This window comes from Poecilia latipinna, unplaced genomic scaffold, assembly GCF_001443285.1.
Source record: "Poecilia latipinna isolate Pla-1442-1.1 unplaced genomic scaffold, P_latipinna-1.0 Scaffold602, whole genome shotgun sequence".
In the NCBI taxonomy this organism is placed as follows: Eukaryota; Metazoa; Chordata; class Actinopteri; order Cyprinodontiformes; family Poeciliidae; genus Poecilia; species Poecilia latipinna.
The window spans coordinates 181,945-209,918 of NW_015113218.1; the positions used below are offsets into that span (position 1 = coordinate 181,945).

General features: G+C 41.3%; 1 protein-coding gene across 4 annotated transcripts in view; it reads right to left on the bottom strand.

The window, feature by feature from the left end:
- Window positions 1–27,974, bottom strand: part of LOC106953780 (semaphorin-4B) — an 80,206-nt gene that overhangs the window by 18,288 nt on the left and 33,944 nt on the right. For all 4 annotated transcript variants that reach the window (XM_015042804.1, XM_015042803.1, XM_015042805.1 and 1 more), the window contains 7 exons: window positions 23,453–23,894; window positions 10,505–10,665; window positions 9,660–9,722; window positions 8,307–8,405; window positions 5,258–5,369; window positions 4,048–4,164; window positions 3,435–3,592 (listed from right to left, as the gene is read on the bottom strand). In XM_015042804.1, coding sequence (XP_014898290.1) covers window positions 3,435–3,592; window positions 4,048–4,164; window positions 5,258–5,369; window positions 8,307–8,405; window positions 9,660–9,722; window positions 10,505–10,665; window positions 23,453–23,573 — 831 coding nt within the window. In that variant the 5' untranslated portion in view covers window positions 23,574–23,894. The remainder of the gene's footprint in view (window positions 1–3,434; window positions 3,593–4,047; window positions 4,165–5,257; window positions 5,370–8,306; window positions 8,406–9,659; window positions 9,723–10,504; window positions 10,666–23,452; window positions 23,895–27,974) is intronic.

Here is a 27,974-nt window from a genome sequence, read left to right on the forward strand (position 1 = left end):
GACAATACTGTCACTCCTCAGTATTTAATTTAACTAGTGAATTATTTGTATCAATGTTTAATTAGTTTTCTTCTACAGATTTACTCTACCAGGTCACAAAGTTGTTTTTCATGTAAACTTACTTCATCAGTAGATGATGAATAATTTTGGCTCAAACTATTTTTTGGGGATGTTTTTGCTTCTGTTTTAGGTATTAAGAACTGGGGGCTGATTCAGGCCCTAAATACCAAATACCACACACCATAAACATAGCAGCAAGGTGTTATTTTTATTTATTTGTTTATTTTTTACACAGGTTCTCATGGGGATGACATTTAGGAGCAGCTAAATTGCATCCCAAAAGCTCAAGTAATCCGTGAACTTTGACCCCAAACTCCTAAAGGAGCTGAAGCAGAAACTGAATGGATGCAGAGAAAGGAGAGAAAGTTCAAACCACTTTTTTCATGGATCATAGCAGGAAAGGATCATCTCCCCAACTCCATCATCTCTCTGCTCATCTTTCTAAACATACACCCAGATTTAAAGAGGAACAGCAAAAGCAAAGTAGGTGGATTAGCAGAACTGCTAACGTCTGACTGGGTCACCCAGGAGATTTGTAGAATATCGACTCTACTGCCTGGATATTGAGCTGGTAGCATGAGACGACAGTTATGAGACGGACACAGAAACAGTCTTCAGTCAGAGAGTCCGGTGGATATCGGAGATATGTGGAAATGTTTATTATTATATGTAAAGGTCATTATTATATTTATTTAGTTAAAAATGTTAACTATGAAAAAACATATTCACCACCAAATCATAGCTGCTCCCGTCGTCTTTTATCAAACGCCTTTTCTTTTTGTTTCTTATCTTTTAAAATGACTCCACAAACTATCACTATAGCTTCTACATTGTCATCCGTGTTTGGCTATTCTAAATTCCCGCTATGTTGGGGGTTTTACTGGATTATCCTCTGGAATCGGTTCGTGTTGCTCCTGCCTTGGAAACACGAACCGATCGAACCTGTTGTACTTTTATCAGCTCTGTGGTCACAGAGGTTTGGAGAATCGGCCGACAATTCTTAAATCTTGCCGTCTAAACCAGACTTAAGACTCATAAGCTCTATTCATCTCCTCTCAACCACTGCCCAAACGCTCTCTGACTCTGGTCGCTATGGTAACGTTTACATTACCTTCAAAATAAGATACAGATGCGCCACAAAAACGAACATTTTACTTTCGTGAAAATTTTAACTCACGATAATGACTAACGGGAGCCCTGAGCTTGTTTCTCTGCAACGAGACGGTCCCATCTGGGAGTGATGGGAGACAATGACACCCGAAGTGTTGCTTATATCCACAGCCTGCTTGGTCTACATACATACATAAAACAGAATATTTAATTTCTTGCGCGGCCTGGTACCAATTGCGGTTGCAAACCACTGAGCTACTGGACAAAATACTGTATTAATGCCTGAATCAATAAATGATAAATTAACTGCATAAGTTAAAATGAGCCCCATCATTTCCATTTGCATAATTTATTGTTTTCTCAGGAATCCAATTTTTGGCAGAATTCATAATTCATTTTGTTTATCGTTTGTTTTCTTTATTTTTGGATATTTAAAATGTTTTCCAGTTCCTGTGTTAAAATGTTCATCAGATGAACATTTTAAAATGCTCATTAGAATTTAATGTCTATTGATCTTTGAGAATTCACTTCCATTGTTATTACATTACTTGAAAATGGTCTAAAAATAATATTGTTTATCGCAATAACTTCTGGGGCAATTTATCATTGTGACAGGCTTGTATCTGCTTAAACTTTCCTTTAGTGTTGCAGTCATCCTTAAACTGCAGTAGTTGATACAGAAATAAAGATGGCGGGCCATACCAGAACAGAAAAGAGAAACCATCTAAACGGAGTCCGGTGTGGGACTCCGTTATGCGGTTCTGTTTTGAAAAGTAAACACTCGACTCTCTCTAGAAGTTATTAACTTAACGCTCATTTAGGCGAGATACAGCAACATGTTATAAAATGTTTTTTAGACTTTTTTTTCTTAACAGAAAGACAGCTGGCCATCTTGATGCAAGAAAAACTCAGGTTTTTAAGAAAATGGCCGCTTATCAATGAATCGTTAGTTGATCCATAAGATCAATTATATTTAGATCAACTCCTATATCATACACATTTCCTTAACATGGGTCAGAATCTATCAAATTCAGTTGGGAGTCGGCAGTCCACCATGTTTTTGCCTCTTGTGATGTCACCTCAAATACACACAAATAAGAATTGGCCATTTTCCTTGAGTGTCTATTATATTTTGCAAAGACTGAAAATTTATATTTTATTACCAAGCTGAGCCTTTGGAGGCACTGAAAAAAGTTGACAAAAACGCGTTAATCTTTATAACTCATCTTTTTTTAAACAACACTGGTAGACGTGTGAGCAAACCAAGCAGGCCTACTGTACGGCTATAAAGTGGAATCTGAAAAGACGTCATTCAAAGGAAAAAAAAAAAGAAAAAAACAAGACGGCAGCTGCATTCCAGCAAAATAAAAGGTGCTTCACAGAGCAGAGAAAGCTATTCTTCTCTCCGAGTTGCACAGTTGAACTGCAGCGAGTCGCCACAGTCTGCCAATGATTTCCATATATAGAAGCCGGGAGGTGCTCTGCTGCTGGAGGTGTCGCAGCCCCTGACTACCAGAGCCTTGCAGGACTAAGTCATTAGGCTGTCACTTGAGATTACATGCTGTCTCCGTGATTCCTCACATTACCGCCTCCGCCACAAAAAAAAGATCAAAAGAGAGGCATCAGTCAGAAAAAGGGATGCTGAACAGATGTTTATCAAGCGGTTTTGCAACCTTAAAGACAGATGAAAAGAGGTCAAAGTCTGTCCAGGTGGATAGATCAACATAGTGAGGGTTAAGAAACAGAAAGAAAAGGGGGGGAACGGTTAGCTAGTTTGTATGTTTTCCCTGCAACAGAAAGACGGGAAAAATAAGAAAAAAACCATTTCATTTTCCTGCAAGCACCCTTAAATACTAATAACTCCTGCAAAGCTCAAAGGGCTGCTGGTGAAAGGCGAGGAGCCTAGTGGGATGGACGAGTGCAGCTGACATTGCGAGGGAGATGGAAGGAGAGGGGAAGATGACATTGCAGAGAAACTGGAAGGAGGGGAGGAGGAGGAAGAGAGGGGTGGCGATGATGATTCAGACAAGGAGGAACAGAAATCTGCTGAAAACATGTTTGTACAGAAAAAGCTTCAATGCGCCAACAATTGTCTTCCGCCCCCCCCCCCCGCTATGTCCACACAAGCGTGACATCTTGTTAAATGTGGACGGACGTGTTTTGACACGGGAGTGGACCCGGCTTGTTTTGAGGATTACAGGCAGGAAGTTTGAGTCAGTTTTTTGTTTCTTTTTAAAAAGTCGTGCGACACTCCCGCGCCCTACCTTGCACACGCGAGCGATCCGCGACACAATGGTGTTGTCGAAGAAGTCGAACTCTTTCCCCGCCTCGCTGAAGAAGAAGTAGATCTTGTCGTCGTTGCCCACAGGGTTCCCCGCTGGCTGGCTTTCCTCGATGAAGGCCGACCCAACAAAGACGGGATCTGTCCACGACAGACAGACATTTAGTTGGACAAAGGGGTTCTGCCTTGGTCGCTTATGGACTAAATATGGAATATTTGCTTTGAGACAGAGGAAAAAAAAAAAAAAATGTTTGGAAAGTCGTATCTCAGAGTCCGGAGAAAGTAGAGGAAACAGGATGCTCTGTGTAATTGCACTCAGATGCCTCATCAGGACCACTCTGCACAGATTACCAGGAGATCAAAAGACAAGAGCCATCCTAATTGTGTGCAGCATGCAGGAAATAAAAAAAAAAAAAAACTCCAGCAGCGGTCGGCTGATGCCGTTTTGATGTGCAAGTGCTGCTGCCGATAGGACCGATCTACTGAGGCTCGTCTTTGCTCCCATTAGTGACTTTGCCTCACTAATGACGGCTGCTTTTCAGAGCTTATCTGCTGTGGCTGCTACCTAATGGAGGACATGAGAAACACACACTCACCTTGAAGCCATTTTAAAGAGTTCTCCGTCTTCAGTGCCGTTCCCTGACCCAGACTTTTGTAAATGACCGGCTCATTCCCTTGGAAGTTGCTGACGGTACCAGTGTACAACTCCCCGTCTGGAAGGGGAGAACAAACAAAGCATTGAAGGAGAATTACCGGTAAACCAATGATGGACCAATCAATTAGCAAGTGCTCAGAACCGACCAATTTCCTCCTGATTGGAAGTGGCTCTCAGTGTGAACAGCTCTGTTAACAATGCAGATCTTCGGAATAAGGCAACTCGAAACGTTTCCCACAAATACTGTGACATATATTCTGCATATGTTGTAGCCTACAGCATACAGAGTCTGCATGTATTCAGGAAGACTGAGCACTGTAAATAAAAGCACTAGAAAAGGTGTGCACACTTATGTAACCAAGTTATTGGAGTTTTTTTCTCTCCAATCATTCCCAGCACATTATTTGATTGTTAAAACTCCAAATTAAATGTAGAACATGTATTCATTTTGGTGTAATTTTTTGGGATTTAAGTATTATTTAAGTATTTAACAAGGATGTTCGAGTTTTATATCCACCGTTACTAAACTTTAAAGTAAAACTTTATTTTGTATAGTACCTTTAAAGTCCGAAAAAAGAGTGCCAAAACTTAAAAAAGACTTTACATCCAAAGAAATGGATTTCCAGAGTCTCAGCGCCAATAAACAGAACGATCTGACGTGAGAATAGTGCAATAATCCAAATGCGAGGAAACAAAAGCATGAATAATTATTCCCAGTTCAATGGCGATTAGCTTGGTGAGATCCCTCGGATGTTAAAGAACCGGATTCTTGCCTCCTTTGTCCCAGACATGCATTTTTCTGGTGCAAAGATAACCATTTCAGAGACGAACGTGTCTGCGATGCACAGTTTAACAGTCTAAGTGCTTTAAGTCACTGTAAGCTCTGTAACAGAGCAGGGACTGAGGGAATAAAACCCACTCCCACACCCACAGCATCAAGGTTAATTATTCACTAATCGCCTGTTAAAAACAAAGACAAAAACCCCTCTTACTCTTTACTTCCGGCTACTTAGACGCTCTGACGCAGGCAGACATTAGCAGCTCCATCGTGACTCATCGGCGAGTCAAAATGATGGCGCTCACATCAAAGCCGCTTCCTGCCTGCTCCCGGGAGGAAGCCGTTCAGGAGGAGCGAGAGTCTTACTACGTACCCACGATGATGGCGGTGGATTTGTACTCCGGGTTAAAAGGACAGCGGCTCCGCCCGTCCTCCGTCACGACCTCGCCCGCTTCATCTCTCGCCAGCGTAAACGTCGACGTGTTCTGGGACGAATGGAGGGGGGAAAGAAAGACGTGATCAGGGAGAGGCAGCGAAATGAGCAAGTTGAGGTCGAGGCGTCCAGCTCATTTCCTCCACCAGGACACACACACCACACACACACACCATACACGCCCGGCAGAGTGGAAATCTGCACATTTTACACACTTTGGTTCAGTGCTCAGCTTCAGCTTTCTAGGAACTATGCAGGGTTGTAATAGTTCTATTTTTTTATTATAAATCAGTTCTGTTTTTTTTATCCAATTTGTTAGTTTTAATTAGTTATTAGTTATAGTAGCAGTTTTAGTTTTTTTCCATACTTTGACAATTTTTAGGTGCCGAAAATTGATTCAACTATTGTTGAACAGCCAACTGACTGGCTGTCATGTTGCAGAACGACGCAACTGCCACTAGGTGGCGTATTGAGTGCCATAATTTGCCGAAAGGCGAATAGATTCATAAACACAAAAACGAAGGATACGTCTCTAATTTCAGTATATTCTAGTCGGTTTTATAAACGCACAATATAGTTGTAGTTAGTTGTAGTTTTTCCCCCCATTAATTACTGTTTTTATTTATTTAAAATCAACAAAAATGTTTTCTCAATTTCAATTTTCGTTAACTTTATGTTGTATATGTCACTCCTATTCATTTGATGGCAACATTTTATAAGATCGTGATCACATTTTTACTCACGGTTGTTACAGTGCGAACATTTCTTACTCGCCCATGCCTGACTCATTTTCTAAACTTATATCAACAAATCTCAAGAAGAATCCATTTAACTCTTCAAATCATCAGGTGTTCATTCGCCATTTGAAAGGCTGTACTCCATTTCCCTTCATTCCTCATATGAAGTCAGGTTGCTATAAATCCTCACTTATGCAAAATAATCTTTCGCTTAAACTAATCTCGAGTTACTTTGTTGTTTAAGGGCCATCTGCTTAAAGCTAAAGTGGGCAGCTGTTATTGCTATTAAAGACTCGTCTTTTAAAAGATTTATGCAATAAATCTTTTGCCATCACCAAGAACAAATGAAAGGATTCAATGCATCCGACCTTCAGTATTTTCATGAATAACGTTTAGTTGGTTTTATTCATGACTCAAGAGGACTTTTTTTTTTCTACTTTTGCTAATCGCACCTGTTCAGTTCAACTATTTTGCCAGCGATCCTTGCCATCGTTATTTATGTGGCATATTTCACATATACATATATTTTATAGAGTTACAGTCATAGGAGTCATGGTTGGCATTCTTTCAGTATTGAATGTTTCTTGAATGAGAGGTAGAAGCGTAGCTCCCCTCTTTCACCAAGTCAACGACGGCGCGCAGCAACAGGTATGGGAGGGGCAGCACTGCGTTACCGTCGGCTCTTGTCTGCATTCGATTTGACAGCTCAAAGCACATCGGTGGTCTGGACACGGTTCACAAACTGATAAAAGACAAAACGTCTGATGGTTGAACATGCAGCTAACTAGCTTGATCGTGATTCAGTTCTTTTCCTCCAGATTTTTGATGGCAAATAAATTGCCATCAAAGGATCCTGGGATCCTTTGATGGATCCTGGGATCCTGGGATCCTTTGATGGCAAATTATTTTGTTTTTTAGGCAATAAACGCATTAGACAGCATGTTCTTTGATGAACTTGAGTTCAGTAACAATAACTCTGGTTAGAGACGCGTAAATGTCGGGAATCGTTCAATCGCTTCGCATTTTTTGGGTCCAAACTCTGACCCTACTTGAGGAACACTTTTTTATTTTATTTCATAGTCAATGCATGGGGCAAGAATAAAGTGAGCACTCGTGAAAAACAAAATTACATTATTGTTCTGCTAAGTGCATCTGCAGGTGGCTTGCACAAAAGATTTTCTAGCAAAAACAAAAAAGCTTCTTTTCTTTCAAAAATAATCTAAAGCTGAGTCACTCACACCAACAAATCTACAAACTCACAACAGAACAGCTTTTAAACCACTCAGTTAGAAATCTAGACCTTTATTTGTGTTAAAATGGTACGACGGGACAATTAATCACCAATCTCATCTGAATGTGAGAACTCTATTCAGCTAGAATGAAACAGAAAATTCAGCAAAGTGAGGAAGGGTTACACTAATCTTATACCCGTCAGTAATGAAGTTACACTGAAATGGCACTTGGATGTGGGTAAGTTGCAGGAACGACAACTTGTTCCCATGATGGGGTCTGACAGGAACATACAAGTGGCGCCCCTGGCTCGGGGCGGCCCTCTCCCGTCTCCTCCAGATCAGATGATTTTACTCTGAGCTTGTTTTAGTTCGTGTCTGTCATCCTGATTGTTTAGTGTCTCAGTGTCCTGTTACATTTCTCCTAAACTCCCCCGTGTCCGTCTGGATGAGCGCCTTCAAAAACAAACTATTTATCAGTGATGATATTCGGGATCTCGGGACCTATATTGTTAGAAATTATTAGACGGACACACACACACAGGAGGGTTTTGTCGAGTGCTTCTGTAGACCCAGAGAGGACGTACTCGCTGTTGGAATCCCAGTTCAGGGCCCAATGTCCTGCCAAGTCATCTCGAATCCGAGCCACGCCGTGTTTTCCCTCCACTTTGACGTCAATGCCGGGAGGTCAATTCCCTCTCGCTTAAAAGCAGAGCGGCCTCCAGGCTTAGCTGAAGCGCCAACAGTAAAAGTCGATGTCATGTCTTCTGATAGTTGCCTTCACTTACTTGATAAATCTATTTCTTTCTAGGAGCTTCTGAACCTCAGCAGGATTTACTTTCATGTGGAGAAAAATCCAACAAGGACTCAGAGGATAAAAGGGACTGAATTTATCTTTAAAAAGAATGTCCAACTTCAAGCGGGTTATAGTAAAAGGAGGAAAAAGTTTCTTTTTTTTGCTATACAACAGATGCATTAACTTCTGGATGTGAACAAAGGGCAGAATGAGAGATCGATACTTACTATGTAGGCACAGACGGGACTGAAGGCGTAGGTACCACACACATAGAGATGAGTGCCATTGAGCCGCAGGAGAATTTTGATGTAATTGAAGCAATCGGTCTGGATGAAAACAAAACGGAGAGAGCGGTAAACGCAGAAAGTCAAAAGACATTTCAACAAGCTGCTGAAAAGTTTGATCGTGAAGTTACCGTCTGAGAGCCGGTATCGACGATACGGCCACGTTTCACACACCGTAACTTTACATCAATATTCTACAGACATGTTTCCAGTCCTCCTCAGTCTGATTTTTAAATGTAGCAAAACGGGCTTGAAATATGGAACCCGCAAAAACGGCAAGCTATTATGAAGAGGCAGGGAAGAATGGATGAATGGATGGACAGATGAGTTATAGATAAAAAAGAAAAAACTCCAATAGATACTGAGCAGTTTAATGGTGGGTGGATAAAAAAAAAAAGAGTGATGGATGGATTTGTGGAGGTGTGAATGAAAAAGAGGGATGATGAACAAATGAGTGAACAAATGGATACATGTATGGACAAAAAAAGAGGAATGGCTGGATGGATGAATGGATAAAAGAGGAATGGATGTATGGATAAAATGAGGGACAGATGAAAAGAGGGATGATGGATACAAATAGAGGGATAGATGAATGGATAAAAACATCTGATTGCTGGTGGAGAGGTAATGGGTGGAGGAATAGATGGATGGACAAAGGTGGATAAAAAAAAAAACAAGTGATCAATCAATCAATCTATAGATAAAAAAGTGATAGATGGAAACCAGAAGGATGGATAGATAAACTGACATCCGGACAATGTATCGTCAGACAATCTCAATAAAGAAAGAATGATGAATGGATGAATGAATGAACAGATAAAATGCTAATAACTTTCCATGCAAATCCAAACCCAGAAGACTTAAATCCTGCACTTCTACAGACTTTCTCTATCCGAGGCAACGCTTTCGCAGGCCGTTTGACAGAAACCGTTCCTCAAACGCTGTTGGGAAAACCTGTCTGCTGTACAGAGCAGTTTGCCTGCAGAGCTTTGTGTAATACAGACAGAGCTGTGCACTGCAGCAGGAGGATTACAGAGGCTTCTCACCCAGGGACACAACAGCTGGCATGACAACAAGCTAACAGACAGACTGAAGAAGAAGAAGCTGTTCCCCCAGGGAGCCTGCACACTTGATGAGTCTGTTTGTATCTGCTGGAAAGGTTTGTCAGCTCTCTGCTCATGTTATTGCCTCACATGTGAAACAAATAGCAGATCGCAAGGGGAGACCGAACACATGGTGAAGGGTACAAAAAAAAAAAAATGTTCATTTTGACTGATTTTTTTTTTTTTTTTTTACCTCCAAGTTCTTTCCTTTAAAGCTGCACTCGTCTCTTTTTCCAGCTGGAGTTCCCCACGTCAGCTGAAACAGGAAAAAAAGGGAGGAAAAGCTGAGTAAGTCAAATAAAATAAAAGGTAACCAGAGATAATAGATGGCTGGACCAAGTGGACTGAACTTTGGCTCATCTGCAGGACAAGTATTCAGCAGTTTCTTAAAAATAAAAAAACTTAAGTAGGAGGTTTGGACTAAACAGGGAGACTGCAGGTTTCACCAACTCAAACCTAAAGACTTTTTAAGACCATCTAAGACCAGTATGAATGGGATTTAAGAGCCATTTCTTCACAGATTTCAAAACGTACAAACTTTGTCCAGCCAACTGGCCATAAATTTTAGCTTAATGATAAATGCAAAAGAGCTAGCTAGTTAACCAGGTAGGGTTTGTTAGCAGTGAGTTAAGGCCTTAAAATGTCCTATCTAAAATTAAGACATTTTAAGTTTTAAAATTAAGACTTAAAAAGTCTTGATTTAAGTCTTAAACTAAAGACTTATTTTAAGTCTTAAGTGATTGTGCGTCCTTAAAAAGTCTTAGTTTAAGACTTTAAATTAAATTAAGACTTAAGTTTTAATTTAAGACTTTTTAAGGATGCACAAACACTCTGCTAAAAATGGACCAATTAAATGGCCTGAGACTGGAATCTACAAGCTAAAGACAAAAACCTTTACAGCGTTAAATGCCCATCTTTTTAGTAAATTAAATCAATTAGGAGGAAAAAAAGAAACAAATCTTGATTGGCCAGGAAAAGCCTGACTGGTGAATTTCTAGTTTTGACTTTTTAACCCGTTTGGCTTGCTGTTCCTCTTACATTCTTCTGCAGCTTGGTCTTGCTGATGTCCGAGAGGCTGAGGGCGAACAGCGCCTCCCTGGCTCCAACGTACAGCATGTCGTCCTCCTGGCTCAACAGCAGAGAGGTGTAATTGAAGACGCCACCCACTGAAAATCTCTTGGCTGATCTCTCCTTTGCATCTGGACAGGGAAGAAGGCAGACACACACACACACACACACACAGGAGGAGACAGTAGATTATTATCAGAGAGAAGGGCAGAACGAAAAGTAACAGAAGGGTACAGAACATGTCCTGATGCTCAGAGTACAACCAGAACTCAAACGCTGTCCGTTTTATTGCTCTTCAGAGGGGATAAAGGACTAAAGATTTCCTTCCGCGTCCTTCCTTTGACGAGTTTTAATCTTATGTGCTCATTATTGCATGATAATGCCCATCTGTTCCACCCACCAACGACCATCAAATGACCTCAAATCTGAATGGAGTGACACCTGAGAGAAAACCACTTAAATCTCCTTTAACTTGTAGAGCTTGTTGCTCCACTTTGATAAAACCACTTCTTGTTTTTCCATTTAGGAAGCACAAGAGAGTCGGAGCATCGTGTTTCACTGTTCGTCCATGGAAGCATGTTTCCTTTTGTTTCCATTTAAGGCTGGTATGTTCAAATAGACGTCAGTACGCGTCTCTAGCCTTGAGCTAATTTAGGATCGACTAATGAATGAGTTTTGGTAACAACTTGCTGGGTAAAAGACCACTCTGGACAAAGTACTCAACCCTAGTACTTGAGTAAAAGTACCGATAGTGAAGGCCAAACCTTACTCAACTACGAGTAAAAGTTGCTCAGTCAGAACCTTGTAGTTTGGCAAAGTTTACACCACCTGAAAACCTCAGCATAAAAATGCATTAATGTACCACTTTTTACATTTTTTTTTTAATGTCCCCACACTCCCAAAAAAAAAAAAAAAAAGCACTTTTGGAGACAGTTCTCCAAAAGTGATCTCTGTTTTTTTTTTTTTTATCTCCATCTCCATCCTGCCATCAGTGCACGGGAGCCAAGTAAGTCATTCTGCAGCCAAGCAGCTCAAAGACCTGGGTCCCTGTGTGGCGTAATAAATATACCCCAGGCAACCAGGAACCACCAATTATAAGTTACTAGAAACTCTGGTAAACTTTATTTTTAAGAGATACTTAGTGGCACCAACAACCGGTGCAACCGGTGATTTTGTTAAATTATTCTCTGAGAGTCACTGCAATTAAAGATAAAGTTATCTTAAAACTTTTTTTTTTAAACATCTTTACTAGAACTGCCAATAAATTTAAAGTCCACATTCTGAATTTCAGAAGTAAAACAACTTCCACTTTTTTCTTCTTCCACACTTTTAACCATCCTTGACATTTCCAGCTCCATTTCTGAACCACATTATTTTTGTTTTGTTTTGCTGAAAGCAAGCAGTTTACCTTTAGATTACGCCCCGTCACATTTAATGTGCGAGCGGTTTTCCAAAAAGACTAAATAAAAAGACCAATATGGTGTCACAAGAGTCCTAAAAAAATTATTTGTCCAAGAGCTGCACTGGGTGATTTTAGTCATTCAGGCATTAAATGAGCAGGACGCTACATCTCTCCATCTATTGTTTGTCATACTTCTAAATTGTTTGCAATTTAGGGCCGTCTTTGTAAATGTTTGTCTCTTCCTGCTTATTCCAAACATTCGAAACGCACTCCATGGCCTCTCTGTGCCAAAAAAAAAAAAAAAAAAAAAAAGAGGGGGCCAAAAACTCCCCGAGTTTATCCACACAAGATTACGAGCTTCTAGCCAGGGCTGTAAAAGCTAATATCTGCCACAATTAAGCCATTTACAACCCTCCCACCCAACACCCCCAAACTCCCAGTGAACAACCAGAAAACCAGTTCAGATCCCAACTATCCTGATGGCAAGAAAAAACAAAAAAAGGAACCAAGCCCCACGTTCATCTTCAACGCCCCAGGTGGTGCGTTGGGCCATAATGCAAATAGAGGCAGAAAACCGCAGTAAATGTTTACAGCCTGCGACGTAAACTTCTCCACGTGCTCACAAATGGTTCATCTTGCACTCAGGGCAGTTTGGCAGATGATCATCCTTCCCCTTGTGGGAGTGAAAGCCAGCTGTGCAAGCCGCATCTCGTCCAGATTCAAAACGCTGGGCCCTTTCCACATTACTCTCTTTTAAAAACGCAGAGACATCTGGAGTCAATCAGGACAGAGGCCTGCCACTAAAAATCAAGGCACAGAGAGGGGTGGGGAGGGGGAAAGAAAAAGACAAAAACAAAACAAAAAAACTCCCTTTTGTCACTGGTGGGTCCTTCAGGACACAAGTCTTCCTGCATGGAGAAAGGGAAAAAGGTAAAGGTAACCCGATTAAAGTATTCGTAAATGCTCATAAAGATGCATATCCTAAGATTTTGCGGACACTCGGCAGACAAAGGAGGGCTGTCTCTCCTCCCTAAAGGGGGACATATCATGGCCCGACTGTCAAGGCTCCCAAGGGTTTGGGACATTCGCTGGAACCAAACGGCAGCCTCTCCTCGGCATATTAAAACTCTCTGACATAAATCACGGTGACAGTCTCTCAGACGGACAATGGAATAACGAGCACTGGAGAGCAAACTCATGAAACTTTTACTCAGAGGGCAGACAAAGAGTATTTATCAGGGGGTGGATGGGTCTGAGGGAGTTGTGGTAACCGGGATGATTGGACCGAGAACTTGACCTATGAAAAACAGAGTATGCACACCGGACAAAAAAAAAAAAAAAGAAAGAAAGAAGAGAAGAAAAAAAACCTGAATGTCAGGCAGTAACAAATGTCAAGATGCAGCCATTTCAAGAGGTTATCTTTTGAGTTTTTTTTCCACGCTATGATGCAGTGGAGTACCTCAATGTAGCATCTACGGATATAAACAGTTTCACACTCAAACTTGATTTCCATTCATCACCCGGTGGTTTAATCAGCTGGCTGTCAGCAGGTCAGGCTCTCTGCCAGGGATCATCGCACCTACCATCAACACCGCTGCCTTATTGTCTGTGTTTATGTAGTAAACTGGCAGGCACCACCAGCTCTACGAACTACAACACGAGTGTCAAACAGAGGAAAATTAGTTGAAGAAATTTGGAATGAAATTTCAAGGTCATAAACCGCCGACATGCTGTAGAGCAGAAACACTCCAGAGGTTTGGTTTGGGAGGTGATCGGACCCGTTGCGTTTTCCCAATTCATCTTCCAACACGTTACTTTTGAGGATTAAATGTTCGCATGCGCCCCAGTATATACCAAGATGGGGTGGAAAGGACGAACAGATAATTACATAATTGTCTCAACTAACCTTGTGCGATATACATGTAAAGCTGCATTTATGCCACTGTGGGTCCAACGTTAAGACTAATTTTAGTTGGCACCTTTTCCTCATTTTGGTTTAAAAAGAACGAGCTGGTCAAAGCTGAACCAGCTAGAAGCCTGTAGAGTGTCAACGTTAAGATAAACTGACATCTCATAAAAGAGTGGCAGTCTGCAGAGAAATGCATGCAAACACACGGCAGAGTGAGGATAAAATAAAAAAATTATAAAAAAAAAGGGAGCAGGATCAACCCCCTCCTTTTCCAGAGTTTAACAGCACATAAAAGGCGGTGGTAGGTGTTACTCTTGCCAGGACTGTAAGAGCCGAGCGTAAACATGCCCCAGATTTACTAGGGCAGCATGAGCCGAGTCACAAGGCAACTGGGTAACAAGGGCAAAGAGGTTCACTTTGAGCCAGGCTGTGAAAACCAGAACGCAACTCCTTCAGACGGGAAGAAAATATACAAACAAAACAAAACTAGAATTGGTAATCTGCAATTCAAGGCTACAATGGCCTACACAGGCTCAGTCTGGCATGATATGACGATGGCACTGACGAAAGAAATAAAATGACCTAAATCAGTCAAATTTCTGTATTTTGATCCATTAATGGAGCAATTGATGGAAATAAATCCTGGAAGAAAACGTGTAGGTGGCTGCAAAAACTAAATGTTGGGAAGGACCGTCTCCATCTCATCTGAAAGAGCTTAAGCTACTTTACAAAGAACATGAGTGAAAAAAAAAAAAAATCTAATCAGATGAGCACAGATGTTCCTGCTCTCTGAAGGCGGATGCCTTTTCTTTAAGGGCAGCGCTTCCCAGGGCTGCAGCCTCAGGCACCCGTCTACCCAGGTCCCATGTTTGTTTGTTTTTTTTTGAATGGGCTATGCTGAAACAAAAACAATCAAAGTCAAGTTGTTGACTCTAGGAGGCTGAATACTGAAGAACGCTGAAGTTTTCTTCTTGTTAATCAGCAAAAAAACAACAACTTTGCATTCAATGCAAAGTTGTTATTCCACTTTACAATAATGCACAACCATGTTAGTTTTTTAAAAGCTAATAAAATACGTTGACGCTTGTGCTTGCAATATGAACAAATTTATGTTTGTTTCCATTCCGTTTATATGCGATAGCGTGTGAACTTATGCCAGCCATAATAAAGTGACATATGCACCTTGAAGATAATAAGCAGAGGCCAAGAGAAAACTGTGTCCAGTGATTCCTAACAGGATTATATTTCAGAAATGTGTTAATGGTGCCAAAGGGCAACAAGGGTAGAAACCCCATCAAGGCAACCGCTGGAAAAAAAACGAAGTGTTTGATGAAAATGTTATGGCGTCTAAGAGACCTAAAGCCTAAACTGAGCATGAAGTCAGTGCATCAAAACAAGGTGAAGACACATCCTGCATGTGGTGTGATATTCTGTAATTAAAGGCTTTCAGGTCTCATTGATGCACCCTAAGACGACATGCACCCACGCGACACTGCACCTGAAAGATTACAAAATCCTAGATAAAACATTGGTGAGACAGAGAGCCACTCTGTGTTGTCTTGGGTGAGCTGTTTAAACAAATATGGCGACCCTAACGACACAAAGACGGATGGATGGTATAATTTCCTCACTAGCAACGCATAACAAACACGTCTGCGCTTGTTGTGTGTCGGGAAACTCCTCAGACTATTTTTTGTCAAATCTTTTCACATGGTCTGGTAAATATTGTCCTGAAAGGTTTGTTTGCCTCAATGAAAGTCCTGCTTTACAGTTATGGCAGCAAAGAACAAACTGTTCCATCCTTTGTGAAGCCAAGAACACGCTGTATCAACTGGAGAGAATAGGACCGATTGAAGAACGCAAGGTTTGCTAAAAGGAGACTTCGGAAGAAGGCAACTGGTGATGAACATGCAGTCAGATAAATGTCCAAAAGGGAAAAACAAATCTGCTCTGAAGCCACATAGAAACTGTTTAGACCTGCCACCAAGATGCCAACTTGGACTGTGATCATAGTGGGCCAAGAACACCCTCCCTTGTGGTCTTGGACAATTATCTGCATTTATTTAGCAGACAACAGCCCTGGGCCCACTAAACGACCAACTACTGGCCTGACTGGACTCCACTCATGAAAGCCATGAAATCATTTCCTTAAAAATCCAAGGCTGCCAGTATTCATTTGGATATTCCAAGAAAGTTTTTTATTTTTTTTTAAGAGTAGCACCTGGTTTATGGCCATCTTTTATTTTGTCCGGTCATAGCAAACGCCATTTGTCCAACTCCTCCCCCCCAGTGCGACTGACTCTCACTAAGCAAGAAGGCCACCAGGCTAAGACTGATAGAGCAGCAGCTAAGCATATTTCTGTTAAGGAAATGGATCACCTGCCAGGGTCAGTCCCAGAACATCCCTGTCACACTACCCCACACAAAATGTCCACACAACAACGAGGCCAGAGTGTGTGCAGAGACGGAAACACAAGAGGACCCTTAAAGACTCACTCAATGAACAAATAATGCATCCCAAAAGATATTCAACAATTGAGGAAGTATGTCTAGCACAAATTCATTGTTTTACCAGCAGCATCTATGGAGAAAAATGCCATTAGCATGACTGAGGACACTTGAGAATTGTGCTTAATGAATTACATTATAGCATTTCTACAGCTCAGCCAAGTGTTTCGGAGCAGGGGAATAAAGCCACATGTCTACCAAAAACCCAGCTGGCTTAAACGTCGTTAGAGACAGTTTCTCTGCAGCCATGGACTCCCCTCGTTGTACTCTACAAGTCAATGCCCACTTGTCGATTTTTCGGCTTCCAGTTTGTGAAGAGCCCCTCACAGTTGGACTGGCATGCTAAAGGTCTTTGAAGTGGTGCCACATCATCCAAACACAGTCCTCTGCCATGTTTCCATCTGTATGCGAAGTCCCTGGAGAGGCTCTTGATGAGAAGAGCAGCCTGAAGTTGCTCCATCTCTCCACTCACCCACAGCGTTGACTGAGGAGGAGAAGTGTCCCAACATATGGATTTATACTCTTTGCTGACGGTTTACCTCGTCTTGCACGCAGCTTTAGCTAAATGGCTGCTTTAGCTCTTGCACTTTCCCTGCTGCATTTAATTCCTGTGGTCATGAAGCTATGAGGACCCAAACGAGCGAAGGACCATTGGATTAGTCAATGTATTTGTGGATTATAGCAGCAAAACTTCTCCAAAGGAAGGCCAGTTGCTTCCACTTTAAAGAAAAATTGCCCCGTTAATGTTGTCTTTTGGATGAATCTCCAGTCTTCTCAGGCAAGCACAGAAAGACCGTTTCTGCATGCATGTTCATCAGAGCGAGGCATGTGGAGCGTGTTAAAGTTCTGGAACAGGATCAAGAAAGTTTTAATGAGGGACGCATGAGAAGCTTGGTGCTACCCTTCCAGATGTGACTCAAATCAAATGTTAAGTTTCTTCTACTGCATAAACATGCTTGTCCTCAATCACACAGTTATGTGAAATGTTGCACTTTGAGCTGCTATTAGGATGAAGGTGCTTCATAAATAAAACTGATTGTGTCATTATGATTGGCTGAATTCATCTCAGTGCTTTTAAATCTAAACTAAAATGTTTTGAGGTGGATTCTATGATATGTACCTGTTTGTTTGTTATAGCTTGACCTTTTCTACTAACTGCATCTTTTTTTGTATTGTATTTGTTGCTGCTTCCTGGCCAGAACTCCTTTGAAAAAGAGGTTTTTAATCTCAATGCATTTTTATCCTGATAAAATGAAGATTTAAATCTTAAAAATGATGTCAAATGTCGCAAATTGTAATTCACTGGACTGTTTTAAGACAAGTGTATCTTTTCAGCTTATTATTAAAAGTTAATTTGTTAAAGTGATTAAATTTTTCTTTTTAAAAAGACAAAATTGTATACATTTGTTCGGCTGATGCACTTCAAGAGTTTCTTTTAGCACATTTTAATTTATCATTATTGCTGATGAAATCCTAAATCCAACAACTCTGAAAATGTTAATATTTAATAAAAATATTTAAAATATAAAAATAAAAAGCCTAAAGACTTTCCAAACATGTGCTATGTTATGGGCTAAACAATCACAGTGAAAACTGCTGAATTCACTTCTCTGTTAATAAAATGGAAGTTTATTAACAGAAGTTGGTTGTTCACAAAGAGCTGCATCCAAGAATTCATGGAAAGTTGAGTGAAATAAAAAAAAAAGTCTAGTCGAAACTGTGCACAAGAAATTGTGTAATAACTAGAGTACTCAAAGTAATGCAGTTCTTCCCCTCTCCCACTTGTTGCTGCATACTGCCAACTCAGAAGGGCTTTTTCATTATGCCCTTGCTGACAAAATACAGAAATTGGGGAGAAGAATGTGTTAAGCAGCAACATCTGACAGCATCAAGTGAACTTTATGCCAAAACTTGTTTCCATATTCAGTTTGATTTTATTATTTTTTTTAATGTAAATACAGCACATAACTATAGCAGCTGAAGGATACATGGATCAGCATGTTCTAGGATTTACTTACACAGCAGAGTTGATTTTAAACCTGGCATAAACCATTATATACAACATCAACAAGATCATAAACGGCCTGTCAGACAAGAACATGGGATAAATGGAGCATATTCAGTTTTAATGTTGAGGAAGGTAGGGAAAAAAGCAAACATCCTGCTTGACATCCACATGAATGCAACAAGTCTGACATTTGCTAGAGACTCAATCAACCGGGGTGATGAACACCCAGCAACATCCAACACATAAGGAAAAAAAAAATTCTTTAAATGGGTGGAAAATAAACCAATTTTTTCTTGGACCCTTCATCGCTGCAATACAAAGGGAAAAAAAAAAAAAAAAAAAAAAAAAAACACCCGATGACACTCTAACCTCACATTCCTCTCTGTCCTCCTCGATTAACGGCAACACAAAGACTTCTCGCCGCCTGCCATTTTCTTTAAATCAAAAGGCTGCTGATGGAAATCTGTGCAGACTGAGCGCTTCTATACATTCCCTGGAGCGTGCAAGCAACAAAGTCATTAAAATGTCTGAAACAAACGGAGCTGATGTGCTGTAATTACACTCCATTGTTGCACCCGTTGCGGTTTTATGTGCAGGCACTTGTGAGTGCCACCTCTGTTGGAAGCCACAGGCTGCTTTTCTTTCAGGATCGGTGGGCGTGTCCTCTGCTGGGATTTAGGTGGGCATCGGAGCATGTCTAAAACCCCATGAGTATTTTATCTGACCCCAGCCAACTCTACACTCTTCGCACCCCCACGCCCCACACACACACACATTTTTTTTAACTCCTCCTCTGTTGGTTGCTGAACTGAGGTCCACACATTGCCAAGGTCAGTGGATTAGCATGCATGAGAGAGGGCACACAATATCCGCTAAACATCAACTTAGAGACTAGAAAGAACATGGTGAACACCGGGCATCCATTAATCAGCACCAATCATCATTTGTTTCCTACAGGACATCGATGTGAAAGTCATTACAGCAGAACTGACCAATATTTTTCCTTTTAGAAGGAAAAATCTCCTACCAAGACCTCAATTAAAAGTAAACAACAAAGTTATTTTTGGATCATGTTGGTTTTCGGATCAGACCTGTTGAACCTACCGCTTCGGCATCATCAACCTCCTCAGAGAGTTCTGGGTCTACCCTGGGTTTTCACCAGAAAAAAAAAAAAAAAGTTTCATTTACACTGAACAGTACGGTTCGGTACCCTATTTTATGGTCTGGCGTATTCAGGAGAGCCTTTCCACTCAGTTTTACCCTCAATGGGAAGGCAGGGTTGAACCCAAACAGCTAATGGTTTGTCTTCTAGTGCAACAACAAGCGTGATGAGCTAGAATGTCTTGTGCTTGTCGCAAGTGGTGACACATTTCTGTCATGCAATAAATGCACTTATGTGAAGCTAGTAGCTCCACCCTAATTGTCCTACAGACCTGCAACCAAAGAGGGACCAGGAGTGGTGCGGTACGGGTCTGTTGTATGGGCTGGCTTTACAATGGAAAAAAAATTAAAAAGTGGAAACGAGGCACGACAGGCTTCCTGAACCACCAGAGCAGCCAGTCTGCTCCGAGCTTCTCTCCAGTTGACAGAGGGAAGAACACCATCTCTAAGATCGAGCCTTGCTGACGGGCAGAAGCGTCTCTTTTCCTGTCCTGTAGGCCAGAGTTGGAATGTAGATGGATCAGAAAATGGAGAACTTTGTGTTCTGATTCAGGAGTAAAGCCCCAGTATGTCCACAATGTTCCATCCTGCCATTCTTCGTAAACACACCAACATACTTGCATTCCTTTGCTTGAGGCAGAGACTCAACCTGAACCCAGAGGAAGCGGTCAACCTGTCTGCTACAGAGAACCTTGGCCTCTGACCAAGGGGAACATATCATCCTATCTGGTTTTCTGGGTGATGTATTGGTCAAGACTTAAGGTCCTGGTAAAATCATCAAACAATGAGCGATTCAAAGGCCTCGACAGCACAGAATTACATAAAAGCATAGTGGCTCACCTGGAGAAGGGAACCTAGAGTTTCCTATAGAGCCATGCCTCACTTGGGAAGACTCAAGGGCCCAGGTTGACTGGGCCAAATTCAAATAGTCGACACCTGGTCACGTGGTTGTGTGACATTTGTTTTCACACACAACTGTCAAAGTCCAGAGGAAACAGTGCGCCAAGTTCCTAAACCCCTCCTGCTGCAGTATGTGCAATGGTGTTTTAGACATCGCTTTCCTGAATCATAGTTTGGTTTAAATGAATATGTCAATGTCCATTTTCTCAAGGCAAAAGCAGCTTTAAAGAAAAAGCTTTCTCTGGGCATCTTTGTAGGAAGACAAGCTGCCAAAGAGGTTCCTGACAACCAACAGGGATACATGCTGCATGGTTGCCTAACCAACACTTACTGCTTCAAGCCTCTTGATACTCCATGTACTGCCCTGAAGCCTGTAAGGCATAATGGAAAACAGACAAGCCCTCCTTCTGCCACAAAACCTTTTCACTCACTGCACATCTGAGATTAGCCTGCTCATTAGGAGAGAAGGAAGGGGCAAGAAAAGAGGAATGGAGGGGGGAAAGGAAAAAAAATAAAGTAAAAGGATGCTTTTCTAGGAAAAGGGCAAGGATCCCCTCTCAGAAAAATATCCAGGGACCCCTTGTTCTTACAGGCAGCACACACCAAAAATAGAGATCCTGGTTTTTAGGAGAAACTTTCAGCAAGGCAGTAAAGTTGAACACTTTGTTTATGAAAAATGTGCAATGTGTGCCATTTTATACCGATATAATCAAAATACGCACCTTTACACGCGTTTTGTGTCAGAGCCGATGGAATTTGGATCATTAATGCAGAGGAAGGGAAACTTTGGGGAGTGGAAAAATACCACTATGTTGGGAACCAGTCAGTTTCATCAATGGAGTCCCTTCACGCTAAAGGAGAATGGTTTCCTCTTAATGGTGGATGATGCCAAGTAGGGTTTGACGCCTCACGCAGTTGGCTGAGAAGCAAACCGGTGTGTAGCTGTCGCGCCTGTAGTTAGGCTATTGTTGGACCAGAGTGTCTCCAAGCATGAGAACAGAGAAAAGTTGAAAAGAAAGAATGGAGGCGATTTTAAGGAGCAACCTGTTGCTTATGAGCAACTGTCTGCTTCACAAATAGTTTGTAAAGAGAGGCTGTCCTGGAAAAGAAGAAAAACCAGTCAATTTTCCCTTGACAGCCACATCTGAACAGCGTTCCTGTTTGTCAAAAGCTCCCGCAGAGCATCAATCCATTACCAAAAGGCTGTCAGCTGAACGAATGCTGAGAACACAGCAGCCTGCTGTTAGGTTATACAGCTTAATCCACACTTCATATATAGTTTATGTAGAGTGATTGCACTTAATGACGCAGTCAGCTGCGAAAAGGCTTTCCATTTAAAATCAGCAGCTAGACGTTAAGTTCCTGAGTACCAGATGGCTGCGTATTACTAAAAATGGACAACTGGAGAGAAAAAAGAGGAAGAACCAAACGTCTTTGGGACGTTCAGTGTCTTACAGCTAGAGTCATGTCTCCTCAGAACTAAGTGCTAAGCCATACAAACTAGAATTGTTAATCTAGTCACACTTACCACACGCTCTGTAGCGTACCGTCCCTACATTTTTCACATTTGGTCACAGGCCAAGGCATGATCTATGGTTCTCAGTGGGTTATGATCCCCTCTCTCTCTTTGTAAAATGGCTCAAGCTCAGTCAGGTTGGGTGGAGCGTTTGTGAAGAGCAATTTTCAGGTCTCATCACATCTCTATTAAATTTAGATATGGGCTTTGACTAGACCATGCCAACTTAAGAACGTGCATCAATCTTTAACATTCAGTTGTGGTACAATTGAGATGGTGCGTTTTTATGTTGATGTGCAGTGGAAAGGTGTGTTGGATGTCATTATATATCCAAAGTTTAATAATGCATCGTTTTTCTTTAATATGACAAATGAGCACTACCGTGTTGTTTTAGCACATAAAATCCCAATGGAACAAATTGAAGTTTGCTGTTCTGAGGAGACAAATCAAAACTTCAGGTTGTAAACACTTTAGCAACGAACTGAAGCTGCAGAGAAGCTTCCAGGCTCCTTTTCCCCCTCCAGTCTTTCCATAAAAGCTCAAAATGAAAACAGAGGCAACAGATCTTATACACAAACAAAAAACCTGCACCTGCATGTATTTATGAACATGTGGTGTTTGTTCCCTGGTTGATCTGTGAGTTGGCATGCATGCCCCCAGGCCTTGAGGTATCCCTCAACACTCCTGCTGCCAGCCTCAACACTGATTGCTTTCATTTTGGGAAGACCTGGACCTTTGATTAACTCACCCTCAGTCCCCTGTAACTTCAGTTTACAGCTGTTTTATTGTTTGCACCCATATTACAGACATGACATCTAGAGAACTAAAAGAAAACAAAGGCAGCTTAAACCCGAGATCCCAACACTTCCTGTTGTTTCAGTTTTACATGGCATTACATTTTCATTTCCAGCTTGCATGCACTTTAACTATTCAAGTCGATGCGTTTCAACAAGCAGAGAGAGGTAATCATTTCCAATTTTATTTTGAGTTTCTGTCATAAGAATCCACTGATGGGGGCGAGGGGGAAACCCTTTGTTTTTTTACTTTCAGTATATTATATAAAAAAATTCCCAGAGCTTTTTAGGATGAAAACAGTTATAGTACCAAGTACCCTCATCAGTAAGAATGGCTTTTTTTTTTTTTTTAAATAGTGATTCACTTGAAAAATTGAAATTATACAATAAAAAAAATGAGTTAAAATAAATTTTAAAAAGAATAATTTCTTGGGAAAAATAAGCATTTGTCATGGATGTTCGTTCTCCAGCAGGCATATTTAAATACATGCACCAAATTAAAATGAACTTTGATTAAAAAAATAAATTAAAAAACCTAACCTGACTGAAATTAAATAGTATTTAAGATTCACTGAAGTTGTTGTACATTAGTCAGAAAAGGAGCAGAAAAAATGTGTCAATAAAAATGTGTAAATCAGTGACTTCACTTATTTATACACATTGCTGTACTGTCCAATTCATGTTTTATTGGCGGCGTAGCAGGTGGATGCGTTTACTCACTGTATGGAAAGCTGATGCGTGGCGTGACGTCCTCCTCGGTTTCGCTCGCCGACTCCAGGCCTCCAGCCAATAGCAGCGCGGCAGCCAGAAGACGCCGGATGGTCACAGCTACCGAGCACATGGCCGCCGAGTTCTGACACACCGACAAATGCTCAGTTTGTTTTCAGGATTCCCTGGAATTCATTAAGAGCTCCTCTTGAATCCGCACGGCTATGTTTTCACTCCCATCTTCCTGCAGGCTGAGAAAGGGAGGCGAAGGAGGGAGTGAACGTGTCCTTGACTGGATTCTTGCGCTCCCAGAGGTCCGCACACGCAGAGTTAGCCCGGAGAACAGGAATCCTTCCTGGCTCAACGGCTGCTTGTTTTCTTGTACTTAAAGCTCCTTCTGATGGGTCAGTGATGAACTCACACGAGTGGCCGTTTAGTGATAATTGTTTTGGATCTGTGGGGGAGAAAGGAGAGGAAACGTTTATGTTGGATACGAGAAGATGCTTTAGTAAGATGCTGCACAAGCCAATTTCCAAATCCAGCCTTCTACCATGCAGATGGAGACAAAAGCAAAAAGCTTGTTGGATAGAGTAGGAGTCAAGTTAAAAGCGATGTAGTTGAATTTGTGGGGAAATTTTTAATTCAACTCTACATTCAGGGGAAATAAATTTTAGTCGTCGTCTGAAGCAGAGACACACCGATCGGCTTTTTCCTGATGCCAATTTCTGAGGCCAATTTTGCTTTTTCTTAAGGATATGTTGCAGATTTTTTTAACAGTGGAAATCCTTTAGAATCCAAAAGAAAGTATTACACGATTATCTTCATTTAAAGTACAAACAACAAACTTCTGATTAGATTCAATTATTTGGTTTAAGTTGGGTTTTCTAAGGAAAAGTTTAGACCCATTTGCTCTACAACCTATGGATAATACTGCAATGGATTTAGTTTTTTAAATGTTGATTTAAAACCAGCGCCTCTGTTAAAAACCCTCCACCTTATATTCGATGTTTGTTCACAGCTGAACTCAGAATTTCTTAAGAAAATGGGAGTCAGAAAGAGCTGGAACAAGCAGGTCAGGAATTTATAAACACACACATGTATACAAATGAATAAATAAGTTGTTTGAGGATGCAAGAGTAAAACTAATGCATTTTAAAGTGACCAAGTTATTAGAGAAAGTATCAAAGTGACCAGGTTGTGTAAATGTAGTGAAGTAGCACCCTCTCCTCCCCCACCAGCTGCACACCGTTAGACAAAAACTGTTTTTTCTCATTATTAATCTACAAATATGATGCAATGGCCACACAAACACTTGAGCTGAGTGAACAGACCAGAGGATTCTTCTTCTGTGATAACTCGTTACTCCCCCGCGCGAGCCGCTGGAGCAGCCCATTAGCAAAAGGTGGTAGAGTTTAAAACGTAAACACAGAGGAGAACATGACGTCTCCTGCATCATTACAGCGACTCCCAGGTGACCTCCTTCAAAGATTTACGGTAGCTAATAAATCCTCCAACAGAACAAAGGCGTGGCCAGACGGGCTCCCATTGAGCTTTTCCCATTTTAGACATACAATCAGACTGAACAAGTGCTAAAACAACACTGTCCAGAAAGATATTTAGAGCCTTTCTGCTGCCTCAGGAGACAAAGTTTGGAGGCGGAGGGGCTGAACTTACTGCACCCGAATGCCACGTAATCAATCTATTGCTTGGGAAGGAAACCTAGAGGTGCATCGATCGGCACATTTTTGTCTCGTCGCCTATAAAAAAATATTGGAAAAAAAATAAAAATAAAAATACTGCAGATTATTTTATAAAAGGTAGTAGCTTGGAAACCAAGAGAAATGATTTAACTAAAAGAAGAGACAATCGCCTGAAATAGTCGTCAACTAATTTATTAATGATTAGTTAACTGGAGTATACAGACTCAAAAAAGGCCATCTGGTTAGCCACAACTGTGCAAAAAAAAAAAAAAACAAATATATATATATACACATATTGCACTTAAGATAATCTGCAGTCGGCGGTTCCATGTGCTGCACAAGGTGCCCTATATTCTCCCCCATTTGAACGCACGTCCCTTAAAATATCTGTGAACGCCGCTGCTCTTAACTCTCAAATACCAGGCTCTTTGTTTCATGCAGCTTCAGTGAAGCTAGCTCAGCCTCCACTGGCTGCATCCCCACCTCCTCCTGTCGTCCCCCTCATGCCTGCTGGGACGACATGCACAGCAGCTAAACGTGCGGCAGGAACCTGCAGGTCGCAATGTTCCCAGGGTGCTTCCTTACGCAACTCCTCAGGTCTTTTAAAATTTTAATGAAATACTACAGGATGTTGTTCAGAGGGATTCCTCAGACTGGGATAAAAGGAAAAGCGAGTTGGCCATTTATATAGGCCAGAGGATCTCCACACTGTAAGAGCACATGAAATATAAAGCCGTGCATGTTGAATTTCCACTCTAAACAGCTAAACCATAAAGTCACATGAAACGCGTCTGTTCCCAATACAGTTCAAGTGACCAGCTATGCTCGGTCCAAGAGGACCCATCTGTTTGTTTAGGCTGCTCCCTATATGTGAAGGTTGATGCTGCTGCCATATTGCCTGAAGCCACTGATTCATTAACCTTCTAAACCTCTCCGGAGACTCCCCATTAATATCTGCATCTGTTCAAAAACAGACGAGATGTGACGGACGAGCTGGACGACACACTGCCGGGTCGCGTCGACTTCAGAGGACGGGGAACAGCATGCGTTCACGCGACGTGGACCAGCTCCACATGCAGGACTGGGCGTCATGTAAGCAATGTCTGCAAAGCGATCAGGGAAAGAGACGCACCAATAAACCCCCCAAGCCAACAGCAATATTAGGTTTTCTTTAGAGTCTCAGATTCTTGATTAAGATTCAAATATCTCCATCATTCATAGATCAACTTTAATTCAGTTAATTGGCATCTCTGAAATCAATTCTTAGATACAAATGGCGACTGTCAGTCTCGCACATCACTCGGGTCTCCTGGTTCTAGTCTACTCTGTATTCCCAGAACCAAACATGCACAAGCAGCATTCAGCTTCTATGCATCGCAAACTTTTAGAAAACTACAAAACACCCGAAACACTGAGTTCCTTTAAGTCAAGGTTAAAAACCCACCAGCTTATAGTCACAGTTGATTTAATAAAAATGGAACATTGATCAACATGCTTGATTTCAATGTTGGGATTTGACAAGATGTTGCATTCAGTGCTTGTTTAATAATTTGTTACTCTATTATGTTTTTAATGGTTTAAAGCACTTAGAACTGCCTTGTCGCTGAAATGTGCTGTACAAATAAACCTGATTTAACATCCATCAGCAATTTACACCATGATGAGAATAAAAAAAAAAAACCTCAAGAAAAATCTGTTCCGTTGGTCCAGATATCACAGAACTGTGAAATTCGTCTTTTTCGGTGTCTGACCCTTAAAACGACATTATGTCTTGGGTTCAGCTGGCTGTTCAATGAGATTTATAGAGCCATTATACTGAGCAGAAAAGACCTCAGTGGGAGCCTGACAAGACAGAGACTCCTTGCTGTGTTTGTCATTATAATTCACACTTATGCCAGGCTGCTTAGTGCGGGCGGCAGTCCTGGCTTGGTTCAGGAATCAACTAGGGGGAGGAGAGGAAAGGTACAAAATCTCCAATCAATACACGATTGGTGGTGATGGCCCTCTTTACCCATTGGAAAAGCATTATAACTTTATTGAAAATACAATTCACTGCTGTAGGCTTGATGTTCGTTCTACAAAAATCCAAATGGAAATCAAGAGTCTTGCCATATTTAAAAAAAAAAAAAAGCAACGAGAACAAAAACACAATGAGACTTGACTTTGACTTGCCTGTCAAAAACTTCACATCTCCAAAAAGAATTCAATGCATTCATGTACCTTGACGTGGTGATGTAGCTCAAATAAATGAGAACTACAAAGAAATGATTACTTCCTGGAAGCGTGGACTCGCTAATGTTTGTCTGTGACATATGTAATGCGCCAGTTCGACACTATGAAGCTTACTGGAAATTACCTGCTCTGTAAACACCTCTCCTCCACTGCAAAGAGAGAACTGCACAAAATGGTTGTTAATGATAATTCAATATTTGGAAGAGTGGCCAACACGGACTGGACGGCTTTGTTCAATTTCTCCACCACGGCTACAACTACAGGCAGAAAATCGACATCATCCACAACTACTTCTGTTCGCTGATTGGCCGAGTTGAAGATCTACCAGAGGGAATCCAAGTCAATGGGAGAAAGGCCACACAGTGAGACTTGAATTGAGCTCAGTTGTGTAAGAAGGCAATGGCCAGGATGGTGAAAAATCTGATCGTAGGGTCTGAATTTGGTGTCAACACAAAAACATGCCATTCTGCCTGGCAACACTGGCTGGTGAAGGAGATGTTAGGAGACAGAAGGGAGAGAAGAGAAAAAAAAAAAAAAAAAAAAAAAAAAAGCTTTTTTGTGAAAAATTTTAATTGGCATTGATGTTTTTTAAAAGTCTGCCA